Here is a 27,377-nt window from a genome sequence, read left to right as displayed (position 1 = left end):
ACTGGGCTAAAGGAATAGAAGACTGGGCTAAAATCTGTCCTGGCCCAAAGTCACTCCTTCAAAGTTGGTTTTTAAATACATTTCTATCTTCAGCCTATGTATCTTTAGGAGGCATTTCATTCCTAAAAGTTGAGGGCCAGGAACAAGCAAACTAAACATCCAGGCCAGCTGCATTCCAGAAAATCAAGTTTTACTGTATTTTAACTATTTTATGAAAATCTTTTCTAGAAAATGCAACTTCCTGGGGAGAGACTGGGAGAGCCAGAGGGAAATGGCAGTCAACATTTTTAAATGAAGTTTAACTGAAAATTGAAGAATAAAAGGTTTCCTTAAACTTCAGGAGGAATTTAGTTACCTGAAAGACCCAAATGGCCAGTCTGTCTGAAGCAATGCAAGCTAAGATAAAACATCATGAAAACACAAACAAACAACATCATGGCAAAGTCTTGTAGTGTATTCAGACTTCCCAAGTCTTGCTTACCGTTCATCAGATCCAAGATGAAGCAGAGTTTATCTGGCGTATGGAAGGCGTAGGTCATACAGACAATGAAAGGACAATCCTAGAGTGAAAAATATATATATAAGAAAAGCAAAAGCTGCCCTGGAAAGCGCATCTACTGCCAAACAGCATCTACACATTTTTTTTTATCCATGCCACTGCCCCGTCCATGAAACACAGACATCGACCTGGTAACTTTAACAGACCCAGGAAAGTGGGTCTGGTTCTGTGGAAAAATGCACAGAGACACAACACTGCTAATTAGAGATGAACTCAAAGGTGCTCTGTCACTCTGATTCAATCATGACTCCTCTATCTACATCTTCAAAAGACTCAGATTCTACAGAAAAATATTACTGCCTTGCTAGTCTTTCTGTTGGTCTACATTTCGGTTCTGGCTAGTCAAGTATCCATTTCAATCTCTGATTCTGAGGTTGGAAGAACCATACCATGGGGGGAAATGTTATCTGTATTACTGTTTTGAAACACTGAGAATAAAAATGGAATTAAATTAGCTTTTGAAAGTGGAAAAATGTACCAGAGCCGAGGACAGAAAAACTCAATTGTAAAGATGTCAATTTTCCCCCAGATTAATCTCTAGATTCCATGCACTCTTAATTAAGATGAAAATTGACAAACTGATCCCAAAATCTATATGGAAATGGAAATGGCCAAGAAAAGTTCAGATACACTTGAAGAAAAATAAAGCTGGAAAACTCATAGTGCTAGCTATCAAGACTTATGGTAAAGCAACAGTAATTCGGTATGGAACTAGCCCAAGGACAGACAAATCCACCAGTAGAACAGAACAGAATCCTGAAGTAGACCCACATGTAAATGCTCATTTGATTTGTAATAAAGTGACCCAGCAGGGTGGGGGTAAAGCATGGCCTTTTCAATCAGTGGTGCCGGAGCAACAGGCTATCTGTACAATCAGCTGTGGACGTTCACCCCTACCTCACACCACACACTAACGTCAACCCCAGGTGGATATAGACCTCAAGGTAAAACAATAAAGCTTCTAGAAGAAAACCAAAGAGAACAACTTCAGGATCTTAGGGTGAAGTAAAGATTTCTTAAACAGGCCACAAAAAGCACTAACAATAAAAATATCAGTAAGCTGTACTAAAATAAAAGTAAGAACTTCTGTTCTTCAGAAGACACCATTAAGAGAGTAAAAAGGTGAGTCACAGAATGGCAGAAGATATTTGCAATCCATATATATCTTGAATATATAAAGAACTCTCAACAATCAATAAAGAAAAAGCAAACAACCCAGTAGAAAAATGGCAAAAGAGCAACAACAACAACAACAATAATAATAATGTAGGCACTTCACACAAGGGAGTATCAAACGGCCCGCAAGCCTATAAACAGATGCTAGGCCTCAGTTTTCCCTAAGAAATGCAAATTGAAAATCACAACGTATCATCACTAAAACCGATGAGAATGGCTAACATTAAAAAGACTGACAATGCCAAGTGTTGCAAAGGTATGGAGTTAATGGAACTTCCAATATGGCGCTGGGAGGGCGGAATGGTACTACCACTTTCACAAGATGTTCAGTGGGATCTGCTAAAGCTGATCACCACCTGCAAAGCCTATGAGCCAGCATTTCTACCCCGGGGTATTTACCTAACAGCAATCTGTACTCATGTGCACGAGAATCTGTACTCATGTGCACCAAGGACATGAGAATGGTCCTCATGGCACTATTCAAACTAGCCCAAACCAGGAAATAACCCCAATGTCTACCAACAGGAGGATGGATACACAAATTGTGGCACATTTATATGATGGAATACTATAGAACAGGGGCCACCAAACTTTTTCTGCAAAGGGCTAGACAGTAAATATTATAAGCTTTGCAGGCCTCATCCAGTCTCTTATCACATATTCTTCTTTGTTTGTTTTCTTTACAATGCTTTAAAAAGGAAAAAACCATTCTTAGTTCACAGGCTGTGAACACAAGCCAGATTTGGTCCCTGGGCCACACACATAGCCTGGTGACCCCTGCTATTTAGCTACAGAAGGCGCTGTTGCTAAGAGCAACGACTCAGATGCATCTCGCAAGCAACACTGAGTGAGAGAAGCCAGACACAAAAAGAGTACATTTATACAAAGTTTCAACACGGGCAAAGCTAAATTACGGTTTTAGACATCTGGGTAGTAGTTAGCTTGGGCGTGGGGTCAGTGGCTGGAAGGGACACAGGGAGACTTCTGGAACACCGGTAACTTTTTATCTCTTGACGTGGGTGCTGGATACACACATGTGTTCCCTGGTGAAAATCCATCAGAGCCCCACTAGATCTAGAACTAGGTCCACTGAGATAAACATACAGTGTACACCTGCCACTCAACTGATTCAAATAAAAAATGGCATGAAATATCTATATCCACTTTCTTAACAGAAGCAAAGAATTATTAAATTCCACAGAAAAATATTCAAATTTCAACAGAATAATCTGAAACAGAAGTCACATTGTTCACACCTGTCGATTAAGGGCATACAGATAAATTTGTGTTAACACATTCCTATGTGCTCAAGATTCATGAACTTGAACTCAATTTCCACAAAGCTTCTGGAGGAAGTTACTCCAGAATGAATTACAAAATTCATTTTGTGGTTACCTAGTTTTCCTTAGAGGTCTGTTGAGAGGTGTTGGTGTTTACTAATGTTAAGATTTATTTTGCATTAAATAGGTAAAATAAGGGTGTTACCCTTTAATCTGTTAAAAGCCACGTGGTTCTCGGTGGGCGGGTACCCTCCTACTTGCAATCCCACCAGTGTTTCACCAGACCTTTCCACAGTCTGCTGGCGATGGCTCATTCTGCTCCAAATATCATGCTTCTTCCTTAATGGGGTTCCCCACATACTCTTGGTTCCTGATCTGATGAACAATTCATCTCTAGAGCAGAGAAGCGGGTGGACCAGGAACTTAGTAAAGCCTGGGTCTTTCCCAGCTTGAGAGAGCAACTCCACTCACTTCACCCAGAGGACAAATAGAGCCTGGAAAGGGGGTATTTCTGAACATGATGGTGTATGATCATTCTAATGACGGCCCTGAGAAAATTGCAAAAGGTCAAAGTATAGTTAAGATACTACGTTATTAAGATGGGACATGAATTGGAGATTTAGAATCATAGGCCACCGGAGTAGAAAGGGCTCCTAAGAAAGAAAAAAAAAAAATCACGTGGTCCGATTTCTTTATTTTAAAGACAAGGAAACTAAACTCCCCACCCCCTAAAAGGGAAATGTCTTGCCTGAGGTCACAAGGAAATTTGGTAGCCAGCCAAGATTCAAACCCCAGCTCTCTGACCCTGGACTCTTGGCAGAGCTGTCCTATGTTACCCTACTTACGAAGGCAAAGTTTCCATAGCAACATGAAATAAAAGCTCCACTAAAGGGATTTGACTTGGTTACCTCTACAGAATTTGCTGACCACGATCCCTCATCTCTCAGGCCCTGAGCAGATGCCATCTTGAGTCTCAGGTGGGGTCCGAGACACAAGGAACTGAATACTGACCCAAGTGGACAAACAGGCAGCGATTTAATGATGGTGTTGGTACGGTTTCAAAGATAATTATGGTTAAGATGTTCTGCCTTGATTACAAATTCAAGGTAAATAAGAACTAGGGGGTGTTTACAGGTGGATACTTAAAGCTCTTCAGCAAGGAACTGTCTTCTTTGATTTCCTACCTAGTGAGCAAAATAGCCTGCATTTTGCAGGAACTTAAAACTGTGATAAAATGGACCGTAAAGTAATCCTTCAGAACATTTCTCTACACTGCAGTCAGAGGAACCTTTTCAGACTTGTAAGGCTTATCATGTTATCTTCCTACTTCAAACACTTTGTTTCCAACGGCTCTTAAGATTTTTAAAAACCTCAGTACTGGCCCAGAAAGCTCTTTCTGGTCTGGTCTGGCCTCTGTTTGCCTCTCTCCCCTACAACTTCATCTTGTGGTCCTACCCTATCAGTTCTGACCCCACCTCTGCCGACCTTCTGTGAGTCCCCAGAACTTTCGTGCTCAGGACCCACATGTGCCCCGGCACCTCCTCTGACTTCAGAGGAGCGTTTGTGGACAATACCTCCGCCCTGCTAAATGCCTTCCGAGCACCGTGGACCTGTCTTTCCTACCTCTTGCCACGTGTTCCAATAATCAACGCATTTGTGAGACTGTCTGAATAAACACCAGCTGCTCTCACTCTATGCAGCTCTATAAGAACAAGGACCAAACTAGGGTTTCAGGACGCCTGTCTCGTAGTGGAGGGCCCTGCACAATCTAGGTCTCAAGTATGGATCAAGGAATCAATGAGCAATGCTTCTCACGAACAACAACTGACTTAATTAATGAAGGTGCTGATGGCTCCCCCCAGTCATGGACATACATGTCCTTGATTCCCTTTTTACTATCCAAAAGTTACAGAATAAAACTGCGAACAGTACTTTCTACTATCTCTTTGGGGGATGAGAAGTAGGAATCCTCAATTTGAGACTGAAAGAGAAAAACAACCTTCTAGTAAATAGAAAACTCTGATGGGTGACTCTGGCTCATTTTCATGCCAACATCTTAGGAAATCATACTGATACAGGCCGATCTAAAGCATCACCTAAGGAGGCAATTTTAAACTAAAGATTACTTAAATCCTATAAACCGTGGCCTTTCATTAGCAAAAACAATTCCAAATAACTTTATTACAATTCTTTCAATTCTTTAAATTATGTACTTATAGATGTTTAAAATGCTAAACAGTTTTAATATTTGAATAAAAAATATAAACAAGTCTTTTAAATTAGCTCAAAGCAGTAGCCCAATATAACCCCAATTTTTTATTTATTCCCTTATGAGTAGACCAGTAAGGAACTCTACAACTACTTAACCACTCTCCCTCACCTGAATAAAACAAAAATGCTACATGAAAATTAAAATTGTACGTATATTTTTCCAACACCCAAAATTTTTTTCCATAGGCTTTCCTGTGAATAAATATCCAAGGCTTTGAGATAACTCATTAAAAATTAATATTTTAATAAAGCACTTAAAGTCTGCAGTAAACACACATCCATGTCTGAAATGAAGACACAGACATTTCAATAGATACTAGAAGCCAATGCTATTCACATTGATTCCAATACAGTGTGCAGGCTACTCAGATTCCATTCCAATCAGTTAAAATCTTGGTCATGCACACAGGGTAACTCTTATTTGAAATGCTTAATGTCCATACGTTGGCAGGTAGAGGCACATAATTAGACATTACTATTTATAGCAATGGCATTTTCATCTGTTACAGTTGAGCTAAATTATGATATTCATTGGCTTCAATAGCAAATAGACTTTCCAGAACCACTTAAAACTAATGCTCGAATAATATAAACCCCAACACAATGAATACAGGTGACAAACAATAAAACATGGAGCCTACAAAGGGATAAGAAAAGAACACTGGGCCTGTCCAGGGAGTCTGGGGACTTTGGGCAAAGAAATGATGTCTCTGGGTCTCAGGTTTCTTGCTTACTAGCTGAAAGGAATTCTTTGAGTCACCATTAAGATCTGAGTTTTTCAAAACCTTTGTATGAAGATGACCTTATTTAGAACACAGCTATGATAGTTGGAAGCACCATCCCGCCTCCCCCAGGGCCCCATGTCTCACTTGCCAGGACACATGGGCACTGCCCAGGTTCCTGGGATGGTGGGTTTTTCTGGGTGTCTTTATATACATCTGTACAGGTAAATAAAAGCCAAGGTTTTGATCCTGGGTGATACTATTAAAGGAAAAGAAATCAGAACGGGACACTGCTTTGCAAGTCAAGACGACACAGTGTAAAAGCTTGCTTTTACACGTGCCGAGCTAAAAATGACAGCCTGACATACAAATAAAACATCCAACAGGCAGAAACGTAGTGCTGGAAATGGAAAAGGCCAGCGTCCACAGCAGGTAAAAGTAGCAAGCGCTGAAAAGATAAGGTTCCCTCCAAATGAAACACGGACTGGGGAGCACCCCGAAGGGACAACTGGGGTTTGACTAAGCCAAATCACTTCCTCTCTATCAGTTTGTGAGGGACAGGAGCTACGTTTCTCTTACTTTTTCTTCTCTGGGTTAGTCCTTCTCAGTCACACAGCCAATTCTTAACTATATTCAAGTGATTTTTTTTTTGTCATTGATATGATTATTTTCTGCCATCTCTGTAACTATATTCCACAAAAAAGGAAGTCATAAATACTCACTAAAGGGACAAGTTGTCAGTGTGCACAGCAATGGTGGCTAGTACGTTCCTAATTCCCAAATTAGACAGAGGTAATATCTGAATTATTATTTATACTAACTTAGTGCTGCTGCTCCCTGCTATAAATTCTAATCCCCCCAAGAACTGGCTAGCCACATAATTCACCAGAAAAAAAAAAAAGGCTGTATATAAATTGTCCTGATATAAAAACCAAAAAACAAACAAACGAACAAAAAAAACCCCAACAGTGTTCAAAATTGAATACTTACTCCTGTGCTCACCAGGGACAACATGATCCTTTCATTTAAGGCTAAGGTTTCTCCTTGTTTCATCTTGATCCTCTTCTTATCCAAGCATTTCATCGCATACCTAGAAACATAAATATTATTGAAAAATCTGCACTGAGAATACATCTAAACGGATTAAACGATACGCATCATACTGGGGGAAGTTTCTAAAGATGTGGGAAGTGTTTTAAAGAAGCAAATACTTCTAAGAAACTAAGGAAATCTGAGTCAAGTGGAGACTTCAGTCAATAATAACATATTTGTTCGTTCATTGTGACGAGTGTCCCACACTAAGTAAGATGAGGGTACTGGGTATGGGGTACGTGGGAACTCCCTGTACTATTTCTGCACTTTTTCTGTAAACCTAAAATAACTGTAAAATAAAAAGGCTATTTTAAAAAATCAAGCAATAATCAAGATATTTCTATTATTATATGAATTGATGTTTCAGTTAAATAAGAGCATAAAGTAGACGGATATAAAATTCAGGGAAATAAATTTTGTATGTATTGCCACTGCCTAGTACCACTGTGTGTGTGTGTGTGTGTGTGTGTGTGTATGTGTGTGTGTGTGTGTGTGTTTTGTGGAGGTGCTGTACATGTCATATTTAGCATTTAGGAATTGTGAATTCAGCACTGGTCAAGATTTAATAAGCGCGTAGAGTGCAAGACTCTAAAATGTTGATGACTGACCAAATGGGAAGGGAAAGCATGTGTCCAAAACCCAGTGTTCTAAAATGGCACTTTATTGATTTGTTTTAAATCTATACTTAAGTTATCATATTTCAAATGATAAAAAGAATCAGTAAGATTTTTATATTCAAGTTATATTAAAGTTAGTTGAGAAGAAACCTTTTACAGCTTAAGATTTTTGAAGATTTGGAACAAACTCACATTAAGGAAATACAGACATGTTACTCAGCACACTCTGTAATCACAGGTTAAAGAAAGCAGATGCTTTTTCAGCAGGACAAGGGAAAGCTGAAAGGAAATTTTTACAAGTGTTTTGGGGGCTTGAGAGTTCTGCATGCATGACTGTAAATTCCCACTGATATACTACTTCACAATACCCAGGTATACCAGTTGTCTGGCTGTGGTAGGACACACAAAATCCACTTATTCCTAACTTACTTATAACTTATAATGTTATGAGTTACAGCAAGACAGAGACAGATGTTCAAATTTGATATTTTTATCCACTCTTCCAGGAGTTCTATATGACAAATCCATTTGCGAGACACTGATTGGCTTAATTATGGGATCAAATATTGAGAACACATGAAGTGACGCGTTCTTGAAATATTTATTTTTTATGATAAAGAATTTTCAAAATGCCTCACACTACTTCTATCACCACCCTGCTGTGACGATGTTTGATAAGACCTTTGGATTGCAGACCACAGAGAAGGTGGCACCCACAGGTCTTGAGCCCCTCAGAGTAAGCAAGCTGAGGGCACCCCCCCCCAAGGGCAGGTGGCAGGTCACTGTCACTGGCAGCCTGGAGGCTGCAAACGACGTGCTCGAGGATTCATGGGAGCTGAGCTTGGCCACTTCCTAGCTGTGTGACTCCTGAGAAGCGTCTACCCTTAACCTATAAAATAGAAGACTATTTACCACGCCCCGGCGGTTTCCAAGAGTCGGGTAAAATCGTAAATGTGTATGAAGAGACAAATTGATATTATTTACTTCTAACAACAACACATGTCAGACTGGGCATCCTCAACACCTCGACAAGCAGTTATGATGAAGTAAAACTAAAATTTAGTGAAAGGTAACGAACGACAAGTAAAGTGCATATTAGGATCAAAAAGCCCACCGTGCAGCACAGAACTGGAAGGTATGTTTTCTATCACCCCAAACTGCACATGCTAAATCACAGGGGGATCAGAAGAGAATGTCTCTCCCCTGCAAAGCAGAGAATTCTCTGCAGTCTGATCGGGCTGGGAGGCCGTACGTAACACCCCTTCTTGGCCACCTCTGGATTCCTGGCTCTTCACCCACGGCCTGAACCACTGCAGGCTCCCGATACACAGTTTCTGGTTACCTTCCCATTTAGCCCTAAGAGGTAGAAGTTCCAGATCATCTCGTTTGCTATGCTTTACAAAATACAGCCTATTTCCTTCTGAGGTAAATTACTGCAGGAGTGAGATCACGGGCTTCCATAAATCTACATAGGGGTTTTCTTTTGATGCGAGCATAAAATTCTCTTAGAATTCCCAGCAAAATATATGAGCCTAGAAAGCTTACATTTTTCCAGTGTCTGCTTTCCTGCAACCATATACTTCACCGAATCCTCCTCGTCCGATAATCCTATGTACGCTGAAATCATTCATGGTCAACTGTGAATTCAAAATGCGACATGGAAACGTAAAACTGCATAAAAATTATGCTGTTGTTTTCATGTAAAACATATACAGTTATTAAAATAGCGATTCAGATACACCTGCTCTTTCCGTGACTGGTCCCTCAAACTGAGAGGTGAGAAGCACAAGATGGCAGGACATTCTAGAACCACCTTCTATGCAAACTGCACAGAAGGCACACCACGGAGGCAAATGGGAAGATGACGCCGTTGTAGCCGAGTTAGATTGGTTTTCTGGTCTCATAAATCTTATATTGGAAGATGTACGCTTTGAAGACAAGTGAATGTGAAATTTCCACTCAAAACACAAAGCAACATCAGCTACTCTGAAGCCTAAAGTTTGGGAACAGTTCAGCAAGGCCAGGAACATCATGGTAGAAAAATAGGTCCACATCAAGGGCATCTATGTTTTCCTCACTGTGGGCCATATGATCAGAAAGCCCAACAGATGCTGGCCGTGTGGATGTTTTATCAATAACGTCAGTGAGTAGAGAGGACTCATGCTGGGCATGTGAGCATGAAACCAGACCAAGTGTGAGTAACTCTATGAAGAGGCTTTATTCATAAGCACCTTGTCAATATCATCCCAGCAATGCCCTGCTTCCTAAGCAGTTTTCATGGCATTAGACGGTACAAAGGCAGATAGATAGTCCTATGTTCGTGGTAAGAGGCCATCGGATAACAGCAAATGCCTACTAGTTTATGTATCCTGGCAAATGAAGGGTCAGATGCTTGAAGGGTTTCCCCAGACAACCCTTCAAATATCATGTCTGCAGCCAGGGAGGGGCATCTGGCCCACTAGCTTCATGTTTGGTGCTCAGAGGACATGAGGACGTGAAGACATGAGGATACCATGTCTGCTAAAGCAACACAAGCACAAGGAAGCTCCACAGCAGATATGAGGGATTTTTTTTTTTGGCCGTGCTGCGGCATGCCACAGCAACAGAGCAGGGATGGGACCCGTGCTCCCTGCAGTGGAAGCGTGGAGTCCTAACCACTGGACCGCCAGGGAAGTCCCAATAAGGGATTAGTTTTAAAAATGTGTCACTTCCTCTTGCTTCTCAATCCTGCCAGGAAATGGGGTGGAGAGAGGAGGTTAAAAAGAAGAAGAAGAAGAAGAAAAAAACCCCACTTCTTCCAATAGCACTGCTCAAGTAAAAAACTGAAAAAAAAAAAATCCAGTTATTTCTTTTTCTCAATTGCAAACCTATGTGAAGGGAGAGCATGAAGGAAAGGGGAAGAGAAACGTACACTCTAAAAGCGAAGTAAAGAACATGCCCTAGAATTACCGACAGTGAAGAGCTAAAAGAAGATACAATGCTAAGGGGTTAATGTCAGAAAGTAGCCTGTCTTTGAGGACTGCTTTTATCATTCTCAAAATAATAAAAAAGATGAAACCGTGGTCTAGTAAAAGATGTCATCATGTTTATTACATCATTGCACCTAAGAATAAGAAAAAAAGGAACTTTACCAAGATGGCATAAGGCACGGGCATACGGGAATTACATTATGTGGAAGACTTGTATTTTTACAACTACTTCTGTTAAAAGGTCAATTACCGCTTAAAATAACCATTCTTAAACAAATAAACACATTCTTACATGAATATGAGAAAAGAGAATTAAAATTCAAAGTGTTTACAATTGGGTATAGGAGGATGGAGTTTTCATGCATAAAGCCATAAGCACGACATCTGTTTGGAAAGTGCGTCACCCCTGGGAGTATGCTGCCGAATAAAATATTTTCTCACGAAGTTGAGCCAGAGGAAGTTTTTATTTAAAAAAAGAAAGGCAAAGATGATACTCACATGGATATTTAATTCCACGTTTTTCCACTGACAAAATCTAGTGAACTTGTCACTGAAAAAGAACGTAAGGAATTACTGAAAAGTTAAATATCAAGTTAACTGAGAAACTAGAATTGTACTGCTGGTGTTGCTTCTCAAATGGAGTAAGTTTTCATAAACATTTTTTCACAAAGGATTCACCTGGTATTTAAGGCTTTATTTTATGATTCAAATTGAAGACTTTGTGTTTCTCCTTTAACTGTCATTATGCTGTGCTAACATCTTTATCTGAGTCAGCACTGTCCAAGAGACGGGTAACAGAAGCTGCGTATGTAATTTAATTTTAATAATATATTTTATTTAAACCAATATATCAAAAAATTATCATTTCAACATAAAATTAAATCAAATCAATATACAATTTTAATGAGATAGTCTACATTCTTGCTTTTGTATTAAGTCTTTGAAATCTGGTGGGTATTTGCCCATCTTAATTCAGACTAATCATATTTCAAGAGTTCCACAGCTACACGTGGTTAGTGGCTACCATACTGGACAGTGCAGCTCTCAATGACAAAAAAATTGCTGTTTACAAATAATTAGAGGGGTAGCAAATATAATACCTAAATAGTGCTTATCATGCTCCAGGCCCTGTTCATCTACACCTTCAACAACTCCATGATCAGGTACCGTGATGATGCCCAGCTTACAGCCAAGAAGACCTGAGCTTGCCCAAGGTCACACGGAGAGAGAAGGGGTGGAGCCGGATTTGAACCCAAACCAATGTCTGCCTCACAAAGATGCAAACAGTGCAGGAGAGGAACCCTCAGACGAGAATCGGAAGATGGAGTAAGTCATACTGCACTGATAAGCTCCCAGTTTACTCAACTGCTGGAGAAGTGTTTTTTTCATCCATGAAGTAAGAAACATATCTATCCCATTAATAAAGGCATTATTGGGATTATTTTTTATTAATGAGCAACATATCTATAAAATGTCTGCTTTTAAATTTTTTTTCAGAAGAAATGCATTCTGGATTGAATACTCCTTAAAAGCAAAGAACATTTTTGGTGATTGTTGGACTTCATCTAGCCCCTGGCTGATTCCTTACATAGGAACGGTATTCAGGGTTCTATGAAGGAATGAATCAATTAAAAAAGGAAGAAAGGGAGGGAGAGAGAAAGGCAGGAAGAGAGGGAGTTCTACGAAGTGCAAGTTACAGGTATTATCAGCACTATAATACGATACCTTAAGGCATCCAAATATCCCAGGTCCCTGGGGGTTTCATCTAATATGCCTTCTAAGGATATTTTAAAAATATTTCTGAGGCTAATAATCAAATTAAGAATTAAAAGCAGAAGCACTCTTGTAATTACATAGCATCTTTTTTCAATGACTCTGAAATGACTTTTAAAGAGTGTTTCACTGATCCTCCGAACATCTCTATGAGGTTGGTAAAATAAATTTTGAGTTTCTGAGAGTTATTTCAAAGAGTTTTTTTTAAAGCATGGTGAGTGCAAAAGGTGAAACCACACTGGGGTGAATAAATCCATGACTTTGAAATCACTTGGTGTGTGAGGCTAGCTCACACCCTGCCTTCTCACGGATTCTGGAGTTCAGAGATGGCAACGGAGGTGGGGGTGTGGGGGGGTGTGATCTGGCACATTTTATGAACTTGCAAACTACCTGGGGAGGGTAAACAACCAGGGAGAGAGAAGTGCCCTGCTGGCCAAGAGAAGAGTCGAGGAGAATCAACTCCCAACCCATACCCTGCGCCAAAAGAACACACACTCCATCAAAAAATAAGAACAGACATTTTGCCCGTTAAGTACGATAACAAGTTCTTCTTTAGCAAGGACAGATGGCTCCTGGGTGTCCTGGCTGTCGTGTGCCCACGGGGTTCCTTGAGCTCCATTCCTAGGCAATATCTAGTCACTAGAATGGGCACTTCTGGATGGGGAGGAGGAACCGGGGCTGAGAATAGGGCAGAGCCTGGGCAGCACAGGGCTTGAGAGCGAGAGCCCTTGCAGGTGACTTAACCGCTGCCTCGGAGGGAAGAGCAGGGGTGAAAGATACAAAGACGACTGGGGCGCAGCGAGGGTGAGCAGAACGAGTGTTTTGAACTCTAACCCCTGACGTGGGCTTTAGATCACTGAGCAATCTGACGTTCACTGCTGAAGCGAGGCTCACCAGCCTCATCCAGAAGAGGGAAAGCCTCCCTCCGGGATTCAGCCCCACAGGGAACTTAACCCCGTGTCCCTGCTGGGCCTCAGGAGAAGGTGGAGAGGCAGGCTCAGCACTGCTGAAGACGTCCTCTTTTTTTTTTTTTTAATTTAATTTAAGTATAATTGATTTACAATGTGTTACTTTCTGAACAGCAAAGTGATTCAGTTATACACATATATATTCTTTTTCATTATGGTTTATCACAGGATATATGTGATATACATTCATTATATATTCATTATGATTTATCTAGTTCATTATTCATTATGGTTTATCTAGTTCCCTGCTATACAGTAGGACCTTGTTGTTTATCTATTCTCTATATAATAGCTTACATCTGCTAACCCCAAACTTCCAGCCCAACCCCTGCCCCACCCCGCCTCCCCCTTGGCAACCATAAGTTTGTTCTCTACATGAAGACTTCCTCTATACTTCTCTACTATCAAACTGCAGCGTGGCCACCGAGAAAAGTCGCCTGAACCGTGAGGCCCTCAGAGAGCACGGCCAGTCCTGACGATGCTGAAGTCTACAAGGTTCTATTTATGGAGTGCCTGTGCTTTTCAAAACCCAAACTCTGGACTTCCCTGGTGGCGCAGTGGTTAAGAATCCACCTGCCAATGCAGGGGACACGGGTTCGAGCCCTGGTCCGGGACGATCCCACATGCCGCGGAGCAACTAAGCCCGTGCGCCACAACTACTGAGTCTGTGTGCTAGCCCGCGAGCCACAACTACTGAAGCCCGCACGCCTAGAGCCCAAGCTCCGCAACAAAGGGAAGCCACCGCAATGAGAAGCCCGTGCACCGCAATGAAGAGTAGCCCCCGCTCACCGCAACTAGAGAAAGCCCACGCGCAGCAACGAAAACCCAACGCAGGCAAAAATAAATAATAAATTAATTAATTAACAACAAAAAAACCCAAACTCTGAACTCTTGGCCTGACAATGGATTTTTTTACTGTTAATGTGATAATGTATTAACATAAAAAGAACCAAAAAATATATATATAAATGAACTGACTTTAAAAATAATTCATTTATATAAAATGGTAACAGTTTCAGAAAATCCAATGTGCATACCTGCCTAAAATGCAAACAGCTTCACTTGTATTTCCTGTGGTGATAAGAGTGAATGGTTAGGGGGAGGAGGTTGGGAGAGGGATGGATTAGGAGTCTGGGTTTAACAGATGTAAACTATTACATAGAGAATTGATAAATAACAAGGTCCTACTATATAGCACAGAGAACTATATTCAACATCCTGGGATAAACCATAATGGAAAAGAATATGAAAAAGAATGTGTGTGTGTGTGCGTGTGTGTGTATATATATATATATAAATATATAATTGAATCACTTTGCTGTACAGCAGAAATTAACATTGTAAATCAACTATACTTCAATAAAACTAAAAAAAAAAACCACAGTGAATGGTTAACTCAGTGGGAGAAAATGACTGTGCAGGTTTACCTGGTGGATACACGATGGAGTTAACAAGACCTCTTCCCCAATTTTAATTACCATCCCCATTTCTCCCCTCTCCACCAAGGATCATATAACAGCAAGGTTGACCCAGGAGTTTGGGAAAAGTCAGATTTAGAATCAACAGCAGTGGAGACAGCCCAGGACTTGGTTGAGTCTCACCCCTGAGCTGGCATCCTATCCTCTCAGTTTGATTCCACAGCTTTTTGGCAAAGCCTCTGCTCCTGCTCAGAAAAATGTAATCATTTGTATGCAGATTCATTTCCTGAAGTATTGACTCTACTCCAAGATAAAATTATCTCTTGAACTCTGGTAGAATCATGACGCACTTTTTAAATTTTATTTTAATTATTTTAGTTCTATGAACATGTGGAGAAAAAAAAAAACTGCACTGAAGTATTTGCTCTTCAAGGGCAACTACTGAACAGCCGCGGGCTGCTCCATCGATGCGGCACGGTCATCACGACAACTGTCTAGAAATTAGCCGAGTTTATGGAGAAGAGTACAGTCAGTGTGAATGCAGATTCAGTGTTAGAAAGTCCAATTCCAAAGGTGCATTATCATAGAGGAACACTCAAAATACTGAAGGATTGACTCTTGGGTGCCTGAGAAGCATGTGAACACTTTTATAGGCATTACCGAAAATTTTCAGAATTTTATACGACAGACATACCCTATAGCTTGAGTAACCCAGGGGGACATATTTATCGGGTACATTAATGATGTATATGACTACAGACATTTGCCGATACTTAAATTCTACTACGTAAAGAATCAAGAGAAGGCTTGTCTCACTTTGAAAGATATGATTTCAACATATAAACAAATGAATTAGATATAGACTCGTGCTTGCATTAGCAAAGGTGTCCCAATAAGATACTTTTAATTGTGAGCTTCCTTAGCCTATTTAAATTTTGGACCATTTGGAAGCTAAAGAACTAAAGGTCAATGGGATGTTAAGATATACAAATCCTAAATTATAAAGTACAGAGGAAACAATCTAATGCAAAGCCTGGCACATAGCACATGGTCAATAAATGCTTGTTGAATGAATAAATTAACACATTTTAGGGACAGCACTTATTGGGTAAAATGAGGTACACCTACACAGTACAAGATCTTATCAGTATAAAGACATTGATATATAACTAAGATAATGTTACATGTCAAATATATCTCTATTAAAAAAAAGATTTTATACATAAAGTTTCATACCTTTCCATGAATTTTTGAAAAATGCTGCCTCGAAGACTTTCACAAATTTCTTCTATGTATGGCTGGAAAGGATGGAAAAGAAACTCCACAGTGCATCAATAAGAACATAATAAAGTGAAAAGCAGAAAAGGATGAGACTCAGACGAGGTGAGGCTCCAAATCACGTGCTCCCACAGCACCTTGTACTCGCCCTTCTCAGCCTTGTCCAATTTTCACCAATGGACTCGTGGTCACGGTTATTTACTTGTAGTAATCTACACCACTCAACGGCATGTTCCATGAAGGCAAGGACAGGTCTGTCCTGTGTGCCACTGCATCCCTCCTGCCTAGCACGGCTCCTGGCAAGTCACAGACACATCTTAAATGGCTGGAATTAGCTTCATGGGCATGTGACCCATGCAGTCCCACAGAAGAGCCCAGGGCTCGGTTTGGTGCCCTGCTGTTGTCATCTTGAAATTCTTAATAATTTCTGAACAAGGGCCCCCAGGTTTTCATTGCGTACTGAGCCTTGTAAGTTATGTAGTGCATCCTATAAATTACTATTAATTATATAATTGCTATTAATTATGATTATCATAAATGATCAGCATTAATATTGACTTTTAAAGACTAAAAGCCAAGGGACCCATGGAGTAAATTTTTTTTAAATCAGCTATTCCCAAGGTCTTTGAGCAAGTTCATGGCTAAGCGGGGATTAAGGCAAGGGCTCCTTGCTCACATGTGCAGTGCCCTTTCCCTGTGGAGAACAATCTACTTCAATATCATGCCACTTTACACATTACCAAATAAACTGCATAAACTTATTTTCCATGGGATGGACTTCAAATCAAGAACTATAAAAATATCAAATGCCAACATTTCACAGCTCAGTCTGGAGCCACTTAGATAGTTTTGGAAAATATCTTCATACCCTACACTCACTGAATGATGCAAATTTAATGTTTTCTGTGTCTTTGTAGATCATCCTGAAAATGTGCAAAAAAGAAGGACCAGATCAGGAACCGTCCAAGGCAAGTGATCAAACTAGGAAGTCTGCAGAAGCCACAGTCACCAACACAGGCAGTGAGACCACTGCAGCTCGCCTGGGAGCCTCACTTCCTGCCACGGGGCTAAGCCACCTCCACCCCCTGGCAGGGCTACTGCTGTCCTGGGCGGGGCACTGGAACTGGTCACTAAAACCAAATGGACTTTGTTCCCTCCTTAGTAACAGGGGAAGCTGAACTCTCTCTCTGAAGCCCTTTCCAGCTCTCAAGTCCTGTGTTTCTGTGATGACATATAATAGCAATCTTCGCTAACTCTTCTAGATGCTAAAGACCAAGGGCCACAAGTCTCAAGAGGTTCAAAAGACATCAAAAGACAAAAGAGATCAAGTGTTGAAAGATATATGAAAAGCCTAAATTTGTATATCACAGATTTTGTATTTACAAAAACTGTTATGTTAATATTTTTTCACATTTTATAAAACAGCCTGTACTTCTGCTAATAAAATAAAAGTTCACCAGAAATTCTTAAGAGTGGATATGATATACTACACTGCCACTTTCAACACAAAGAACTACAAAATGTGTCGGGTAAGCAGTGCAAAAGCGAGAGTTCAATAGTGGGGTCATGAGCAAACAACCTCACCTGATTCTCAGTTCCCTTAGTCTGTAAAATGGGAGAGTCACATCTAATTTTCAAGGCCATTGTGAGAATTTAATAAGATTAAGAATGTTGAGAGCCAAGCACAGGGCCTGGCATGTTCTAGGAACCTAAATGTAAGCCAGGACCCCTCCCGACTCTTGCCACCAAATGTACCCGTGCTATTATTTATTTCTAAAGTCAATTTTGCAAACAAAAAGAATAAAAAGCATTTTGTATTTACTTTCAGAGCATTTTTTTTTACTACCTTCTTCTCCTTGATAAGAAATTTCAACTCAGGCATCACACTTCCTGATGTCTAAATATATGATAAACCTATAGTAATCAAAATAGTATCGTACTGACATAAAAACAGACATTATGGACCAATGGAACAGAACAGAGAGTCCAGAAATAAATCCACACACCTATGGTCAACTAACCTTTGACAAGGGCGTCAAGCACACGATGCGGAAAGGATAGTCTCTCCAATAAATGGAGAATGAGACTGGACCCTTATCTCACACATATACAAAAATTAACTCAAGATGAATTAAGGACTTAAATATAAGACCTGAAAGTGTACAACCACTAGAAGAATACACAGGGGAAAAAACGTCTTGACATTTGCCTGGGTGATGATTTTTTGGATGTGACATCAAAAATTCAGGCAACGAAAGCAAAAACAGACAAGTGGGATTGCACCAAACTAAAAAGCTTCTGCAGAGCAAAGGAAACAATTACCAGAGTGAAAAGGCAACCTGTAGAATGAAAGAAGATATTTGCAAACCATATATCTGATAAGGGGTTAATATTCAAAATATGCGAGGAACTCGACTCAATAGCCAAAAACCAAATAACCCGATTCAAAAGGGGACTGAGGACCTGAACAGACATTTTTCGAAAGACATACAAATGACCAACAGGCATATGAAAAGGTGCTCAACAACACTAATCATCAAGGAAATGCAAATCAAAGCCACAATGAGATATCACCTCACATCTGTTAGGATGGCTATTATCAGGAAGTCAAGAGGTAAGTTGTTGGTAAGGATGTAAAGGGAACCCTTGTGCACTGTTGGTGGGAATGTAAATTGGTGCAGCCATTATGGAAAACAGTATAAGGATTCCTCAAAAAATTAAAAACAGAACTACCATATTATCCAGCGATCCCCCTTCTAGTATATATCCAAAGGAAATGAAATCAGTATCTTGAAGAGATATCTGCATGCCCATGTTCACTGCAGCATTATTCACAACAGTAAAGATACGGAAACAAACTAAGTGTCTATCAATGGATGAATGGATAAAGAAAATGTGGTATGGATACATATATATATATATAAAAACACACAATGGTATAATATTCAGTCTTTAAAAAGAAGGAAATCCTGCTATTTGTGACACCATGGGTGAATCTGGAGAACATTATGGTAAGTGAAATAAGCCAGACACAGAAAGACAAATATGGTATGATCTTGTCCATACGTGGAATCTAAAAAAAGTCTAACTCATAAAAGCAGAGTAGAATGGTGGTTGCCAAGGGCTGGGAAGTGGGGGAAATGGGGAGATGGTGGTCAAAGGGTACAAAGTTTCAGTTATGCAGGATAAATAAGTTCTGGAGAGCTAAGGTACAGCATGGGGACTACGGTTAATAATACTGTATTGTACACTTGAAATTTGCTAACAGAGTTGATCGTAAGTGTTCTCACCCCCACACATACACACAAACACACACATACACACACACAAATGTAACTAGGTGAGGTGATGGATATGTTAATTAGTTTGATTATGACAATCACTTCACAATGAATACGTATATCAACACATCACATTGTACACCTACAATTATATACAATTTTTATTTGTCAATTATAACTCAGAAAGTCAGGGGAAAGAAAGAAATTCCAACTCAAAGAATATCAACTAACTTTATGGTTAATGACCCTCTATAAACAGGACATCCAAACATATAACTTCTATTTATACTTTGATCACTATGTTCTAATGGTACATGTCACACTGAATTGCACTAATACACCTTCTTATTTAAATCAACTTAATAGGGACTATTTCCTTCACCTTTGAAATAAGAACACCAGCCATTCTATATCTATTTTACCAGAACATTATTTAATTATTTTCTTGTGAACAAATCAGTAAAGTGGTTTTGAAAGATATTGGAGAAGCTCCTAAATGACTGTTCCTTGAAGGCACAGAGAGAATTTTGGTGGTCTTTGTATCTCATCTGGAACTATCTTTTTAAATGTTATTTATGCTGCAGGAAAAGCTAGCATCAGAGTTGTAAAATCCACGTACTGTGAGGTATAATTTAGCAACGTTAGATGTAATTGACTACAAGACTGTCTCTGAACAGCATCAAAGTCAGACAACTGAAGTTCTGACATGAAAATATCACGAAGGCAACAAACAGCAGACATTCACGTTGCACTTTTTGAATGTACAATGTTTGATAAGAGCTGACATTTGTGGAGTATGGCAACAGACAGGCCTAGTGCAAAGCAACTCACATGCACTGAATCCTCAAGACCCCCGTTTGCGGGAGAGCCCGCTGTCACTTCCACTTCACAGATGGGAAAACTGAAGGGAGGAGAGGTATGGTAGCTTGCCCAGGGTCTCGAAATCCAGGGCACTTAATTTCAGAGCCCAGGCTTATAACCAACTAGACTATAAAAGTTATTACATTTTAAGAAAAGTCCATCTAATTATTTTGGCAGAAAGGCAGCACACAGTTTGTTACTGTACCCAAATGTTCTCGGAGCCAAATCAATATTTTCTCTATAAAATCATCAGATTCATTTTGTATGTAAATAAAACCTATCATAAGGCACCTAGGTAAAAATCAACTTACTTCTCTGTAAATTACTGAATAATCCAGGAAATGGATAAATTAATTTTTTTTCATTTATGAAAATCACTACATTAATGAATGGCATTCTTTCCTATTTCTTGTGACTCATAGAAACATGAAAAGTACATTATCCACTTGAAAATTTGACCATGTCCTTGCAAGCTGCCACCTCTGTAGAAAACCCACAGGATGAGAGAAAAGGCTTTGGGGAGGAGAAACCATTACATCTGAAGATCAGCAAATACATTGGCCCATCAGTTGTGGATCAAGTTTTCTGAGGCCTGTCATTTAAATCTGCATGACTGTGTTGTGTTCAAGATACGAGGAGCCAAGGCAAAGTCCAGTTCCTCAGTCACGACCCCAAGGCCGTTCAAACATTCCCTCTTGACTCTTGAAAATGGATCTATTTCATCTGGGGGATAATCACCGTGGGGGTCAACACCTGTACCACTAGAAAGTAAATCTTGTCAAGTCCCTGCTCATCACAGGTGCCTGGGATGTCAAATAGGAAAAGGCTTTTTCCTCCAATATCTTGTCTTGATTGATTTATAGAAAACAACATTACAAGAACGCTCCAGTGGCCTCTTTCAGGAAAGCCTTCACGAAGGATGTCAGCAGAACAGCACATTTCAATGAGAAGACAGACAATATTAAACTTCAGTTCTTCCAGATAAACCTCCACGTAAGAAATACAGCCTCATATGTCAATTCCCCCAGCACTTTCACACATGCAAAGAATGTCCCCAAATCCAACTGTTAAGCAAATTAGAAACATTTATTGGGAAAGCATTTTATCTTACCTGAAAAAGAGTTGATGTCACTTGTTTCTTGGATAGATGACTTTGCACATGTTCTACAGCTTGCTTTGAGAATGGCTTTTAAAAATCAAAAAAACAATGTTTTTTCCACAAATATAAAACAGAGCAAACCTCTCTATGTTTTACAATGTCAAACATATAATTTAACACAAAAATTACTAAGCAGTAACCTATAGGGATTCCATCAACATGCATTCTTTAAAAAATCTGTTGGATTCTGCTGGCAAGCCAAACAGACGACTGCTCCTCTGAGCTTCCAGAGTTCGTAGACACCATGTCGAGAAGGATGCTGAGCACGGCGGCATCCAACTGACATATCTAATCCCACAGGAGATCAAGATGACTTCGATTAAAAAAAGGTGTAAGGAATCGTATTATCACCTTACTAAATGCATCATCCCTCAACTGGCTGATACTGGGGTCCTAAAAATGTAAAATTTCTATTATATGAGAGAAAGTGAATGCATGAAAATATACCTAAGAATTAAACGTCAGGACTGCAAAGCTATATCACAGTGTTGAAAAGACTCTAGGGTAAGGAAAGTCTTGCTGTAACCACAGGGGAGAGGAATTGGTTCTAAAAGAATGAAACTCACACTGACAAAAATTACGCACTCTGTCCTCCCCCAAAACTTCAAATTACGTCTGCAGCAATGCACAAGAAGAAGAGCTTAAAAAGCATATCACACTGCTAAAAACCCTCTAAATTGTTGACCTATACGAAAACTATGTTTACAGAGGCTTTCACAGTGAACACCTGGCATTTACCAAGGTTCAACCATTCCCCAGCACGGTAGCAAGGCACACAGAGCATTACGATTAACTCTAGCTCAGAAGTTCAGTGAGCACTGTAGACAACACAGTAAACACAGAAGCATGAACATATATCACTGTCGTGAGCAGTGCTGTCCAGTCAGGCTCTCTGCGATGCTGGAAGTGCGGTGAACCTGGGCTGACGCGGGTTACCAGCCACACGTGGGTATTGAGCCCTTGAAATGTGGCTCATGAGGAATTAAACTTTTAATTCCATTTCGTTTTAATTAATTTAAATACCCACGTGTGGCTAGTGGCTACTGCACTGGACACAGCAGCCCAGGGCTCTGAGGATACTCCTTTGGAAAACAGTCTTCATGTAGAGAGATTACATGGTAAATTTTCATTATGAATTATTCCACTCACTCCTGGTGGAATAATTGCCTAGGAACCTAGTTTATCCTAATGACTGAATTAGATTGTTTCTCTGATTTATCAATACAAGGAAAAAAAATGGTTTCAACCATCCTTCAACTATTAATGAATTACATTAACATAATAATTACAATCCTCCTTACTAATTCAAAGAAAGCATTTAAGATTTTTATTGATCAATATATGATTAGCCTAAATGTTAAAGGACAGCTAAATGAAAAAGAATAAAGCTTAATTTCCTTTAGAAAGTCTAGAATTGAGGTTGGCTTTTTCTTCCATTGATCTGCATTAGCCATTTTATCAATGTTTGCAGTGAAAGTATCCACTTTTGGAAACGTACCAAGAGTATATGGAGCAACAGATACCGGATCAGTATTATCAGGAAACAAATGACAAAAACCGAAGAAATGGGTTCCATCCTGGATGAATATCATTTAATTTTTAAACCTCTTCCTCCTACTTTAACTTTCATTCTGGAAATGTTTGAAGGCTGTCTCATATCTACCCATACTAAAGTAATAAAACAAAAAGAGATACTTACATGTGAACAAGACAGCAGCTCCTTCATGATGTAAGTATCATAAATTTGTCGACTTCTACAAAGGCGATCTTCCTCATTCTCAAGCTTTTCATATTCTTTTATCTGGATGGTTAAAAGTTACCGTTGTTAGGTATTGTCTTCCTAGAAACTTCCTTTATTGAAGGATATTACTAGTCTTGGCAGAAACCACTTCCACATGAGATCAAGCAAATTACTTGAATCGGCCATTCCACAGGAAACAACTACTTCTAATGTTGTAATAATGAAGTTGGAATAATTTAAATTCAACTTGGAACATATGAATGGATTTTTTCCTATGATGAACCTTGTCGCTTAAATTTAGAAACACAATATTAGGAAACAAATACTGCCATGGTTACAATTAACTTACGATGCACCAGCCATGGACCATTCATCCTTGCCAATTCTCCTTTCCAAAGCACAAATAATTTAAATTTGTCTGTAATCCAGTTCTAAGAGTTATGATGGGGCTCGTTCTCACTCCCCTCACCCCTCACTGTATATATATATATATATATATATATATATATATATACACACACACACACACATACACACACACACACACACACATATATTCTTTTTTTTACATTCTCTTCCATTATAGGTTATTATAAGGTATTGAGTATAGTTCCCTGTGCTATACAGTAGGTCCTTGTTGGTTATCTGTTTTATATAGAGTAGTGTGTATATTTTAACCCCAAACTGCTAATTGATCCCTCCCCCCCCATCTTTTGGTAACCATAAGTTTGTTTTCTATGTCTATGAGTCTATTTCTGTTTTGTAAATAAGCTCATTTGTATCATTTTTTTAGATTCCACATATAAGCAATATCATATATTTGTCTTTCTCTGTCTGGCTTACTTCACTTACTATGATAACCTCTAGGTCCACCCATGTTGCTGCAAATGGCATTATTTCATTCTTTTGTATGGCTGAGTAATATTCCATTGTGTGTGTGTGTGTGTGTGTGTGTGTGTGTGTATATACACACACACACACACACACACACACCACATCTTCTTAATCCATTCATCTGTCGATGGACATTTAGGTTGCTTCCATATCTTGGCTACTGTAAATAGTGCTGCTATGAATACTGGGGTGCATGTATCTTTTCAAATTATATTTTTCTCCAGAAGGAAAACACTTTTTTAATGAAGGAGCAACTCAGCAATGTTGGCATAACCAAAGGACCTGGGGCTTAATCATCCAAGGTTAATTCAGGAGAACATGTCTAAAGGTTCAAACACCATGCCAGATGCAAGTATGGTAGCTGCAAGGAAACAGAAGCCAGACACAGAAATCTGAGGCAGAGTCAGAAAACAAACAAAGGACTCTAGTTTGGTAGATTTCTTTTGATGTTTTGTTTTAGTAAGGTCCAGAAATTAATGCTAGAATGCTAGGATAGAACAGGTGGACTGTTAGTGAACCAAAGGCAAACGTTTCTGCCTAAACATACAAACTCTAGGAAAACTAAACCTTCATGGAATCACTATCCTTGAAAACAAGTGTAATGAAACCTAAGTCTATGTTCTGGGGACCTATAAAGCAAGCTGACACCTGGTTAAGCAAATGCTGATTCTATGGGAGTTTTCTATGAACTGTAATAATCTGACAATACAGAAAATTGGCACAAATGATGCTCTGAACCACAATTCTGGCTTTAGTAAGTGCCTCGTATCTCATAAACTCCAATTGGAACAACAGAAAAGGTTAATTCTTAGTAGGCAAAGAAACAGCCTAAAGCATCCCTGGCTGTAATTCACTTTCTATTATCAGTAAGACCACTAATTAAAGAACATGCAGTCAAGTATCAATTGGCTCTAGACAGGATGTCCTGATGTGCAGAGCAAATGCCACCCCTAATTCTGTCAATCAGGTTGTTCAGGGAACCTGAGCAGGCAGAGGCCCGAGTTCAAGGTGAAAAGTCTCTACTACAGCAGAACAGAAGCTTCGCCATCAACGATGAACATTCACTAACCGTGTAGTCCTCCCTTTCTGCTTTGGTGGTCACAAAGCTCACAGCTGAACATGTAGCCAAAAAAATGGAATAATCATCATTGATTCTGCTCTTTTGCTCACACCCCTGTCCCCACCATCCCCTACATCCAATTCATCAGCCAGTCATGTTGGCTTTATATTCAAAATATATCACAAACCAGGGCCCTCCTTCAGGTAACAGTGAACTAAACTCTAACAACAATTCTGGACATATATAAAACCCAACTACACTGGACCACTGGAGAGTGACCAGAAGTACACAGATAATGGAAAAGGGGCATCAAACAGAAGCTGGAAAGTAAGAGAGGATACTCCTGAAAATGAAGAGCCAGAGCAGAGCTCCAAAATTTTACGTACAAACTCTCAAAATCTCTGCTGGACCCCATAATGACATGTGAGCATGACAGACCCAAAGCAGTCCAGCTAAGGTTAAAAGAACTGAACAAGATTCAGTTGCTACCCACTGTATGAGAAGACAGAGCATCAAGTCTGAGTAAGCCAAATTAACTGCTGAGACAAAAAAAATCAATACCCTTTGGAGAAGCAGAGTTTTTAGAGTATCTACAATATCAATGGACAAGATACAATCTAAAATTACTCTATCTATGAAGAAACAGAGAAATGTAGCTCACACGTAAGAGAACAGACCATCAGTGAAGACCAATCCAAGATGATTCTGATGGAATTATCAGACAAGGATTTTAAAGGAGTCGTTAAAACTATACTAAAAGATGTACAGAAAATATGCATGTAATGAATAAGAAGATAGGAAATAGCAGCAGAAAAATAGTAACTAAGAAAATAACCACATGGAAATCTTATCTGAAAAAAAATTCAATGGATGGACATAATAACAGGCTAGAGTTGGCAAAAGAATCAATGAATTTGAAGACAGCTCCATAAAAATTATCTAATCTGAAGAAAAGAAAGAAAAAACATTGGGGGGGAAAAATGGAACAGGGAATCAGTGATATCTAGGATAACATCGAAAGATCAAACATACTTAAGATTGGAATTCTAGAGAGAGGAAAAAAAAGAGACTGGGGTAGAAATAATGTTTTATAATGGCCCAAATTTTACCAGATTTGGTGAAACATATAAATTGACAGATTCAAGAAACTAAGTGAAAGCCACAAAGGATAAACACAATATCTGAAATTACTCCACTAAAATGCACCTCCTCAGAAGTCAGTCTTTGACCCAGCAATTTAAAGTGGCCACCAAATCACAATACATCACATTGAGTTGTGAGTCTGTTTTGAATCACTGCATAGCAGTTATCATTTCCTGATATATTTCCTATTCATTTATTACTGGTTTATTGTCTGTTTCAACAAAAATAGGAGCTCAAAGAGAGCACAGACTTTGTCCATCTTGTTCATCCAAACAATGCTTCCCAGCATTAGTGTTTGATAAATACTGGTTGCATGAGTGAAGAAAAGTCTGCATAGTAACTTTACCTCTGATCTTATATTTTCTGTTTTCCATGATTTATCATTAAATCTAGGTGTAATATAAATATTTTTATAAGCTGCCTCTAAATCTAACTGGAACAAGGAAGTGTATAAACCAACACACCGAGCATTAGCTACGTGTCAGGTGCTGTTCTGGTGTGTTGCATACACACATGACAACCCTAAGGACAGACACTGCTATCACCCTAATTTTTAGCTGAGGAAACCCAGATAGAGTGAAGCAAGACTCCTTGCCCAGCTTCAGGCAGCTAGTCACTACCAGTGTCCAAATCCAAATCCAGATGTTCTCAGTTTAGAGCTGGAACTCTTTACCACCGTGTTACAGCATATACCTAATCAGCATATTATAGATATTACAGTTTAGAAAGCAACTGTCCATCTGGCATCCCCTTTCAGACTCTCAATTAGCCTGTGAAATAGCAGGAGATGATTACTAACCTCATTTCATAGAAAAAGTAAGAGATGCTCAAATATTAAGTCCCCATTCTATGAGCTCAAGTACAGGACAGTGTCTTGGTTCACATTTGTAAGCTCTGGGTCTGACACAAGGTAGATGCTTCAGGGTTTGCTCAATGACCAGCACCATATCCCACAGCAAGTGAGAGGGGCACAGCTGCACCTAGATCCTAGCTGGGCCTGCTGTCTAGGAGTCAAACAATGGTCAAGTGAAAATACTGATGACACACACACCCCAGCAGCAAGCATATATTAAGTACTCCATGGGCATTACAGGCGACAGACAGTGTAAGAATCA

General features: G+C 39.5%; 1 protein-coding gene across 9 annotated transcripts in view; it reads right to left on the bottom strand.

Moving 5' to 3' along the window:
• Nucleotides 1-27,377, bottom strand: part of LOC103005732 (beta-adrenergic receptor kinase 2) — a 203,196-nt gene that overhangs the window by 36,367 nt on the left and 139,452 nt on the right. For all 9 annotated transcript variants that reach the window (XR_009005044.1, XM_057526625.1, XM_057526624.1 and 6 more), the window contains 7 exons: nt 23,124-23,225; nt 21,377-21,451; nt 16,082-16,143; nt 11,185-11,236; nt 9,263-9,354; nt 6,999-7,098; nt 482-560 (listed from right to left, as the gene is read on the bottom strand). Coding sequence is in view for 8 of the 9 variants with exons in the window: in XM_057526625.1 (XP_057382608.1) it covers nt 482-560; nt 6,999-7,098; nt 9,263-9,354; nt 11,185-11,236; nt 16,082-16,143; nt 21,377-21,451; nt 23,124-23,225 (562 nt within the window). In the remaining variant the exon portion in view is untranslated. The remainder of the gene's footprint in view (nt 1-481; nt 561-6,998; nt 7,099-9,262; nt 9,355-11,184; nt 11,237-16,081; nt 16,144-21,376; nt 21,452-23,123; nt 23,226-27,377) is intronic.

The sequence above is a fragment of the Balaenoptera acutorostrata genome, chromosome 13, assembly GCF_949987535.1.
Source record: "Balaenoptera acutorostrata chromosome 13, mBalAcu1.1, whole genome shotgun sequence".
Lineage (NCBI taxonomy): Eukaryota > Metazoa > Chordata > Mammalia > Artiodactyla > Balaenopteridae > Balaenoptera > Balaenoptera acutorostrata.
This window is presented reverse-complemented; position numbering and strand designations above follow the sequence as displayed.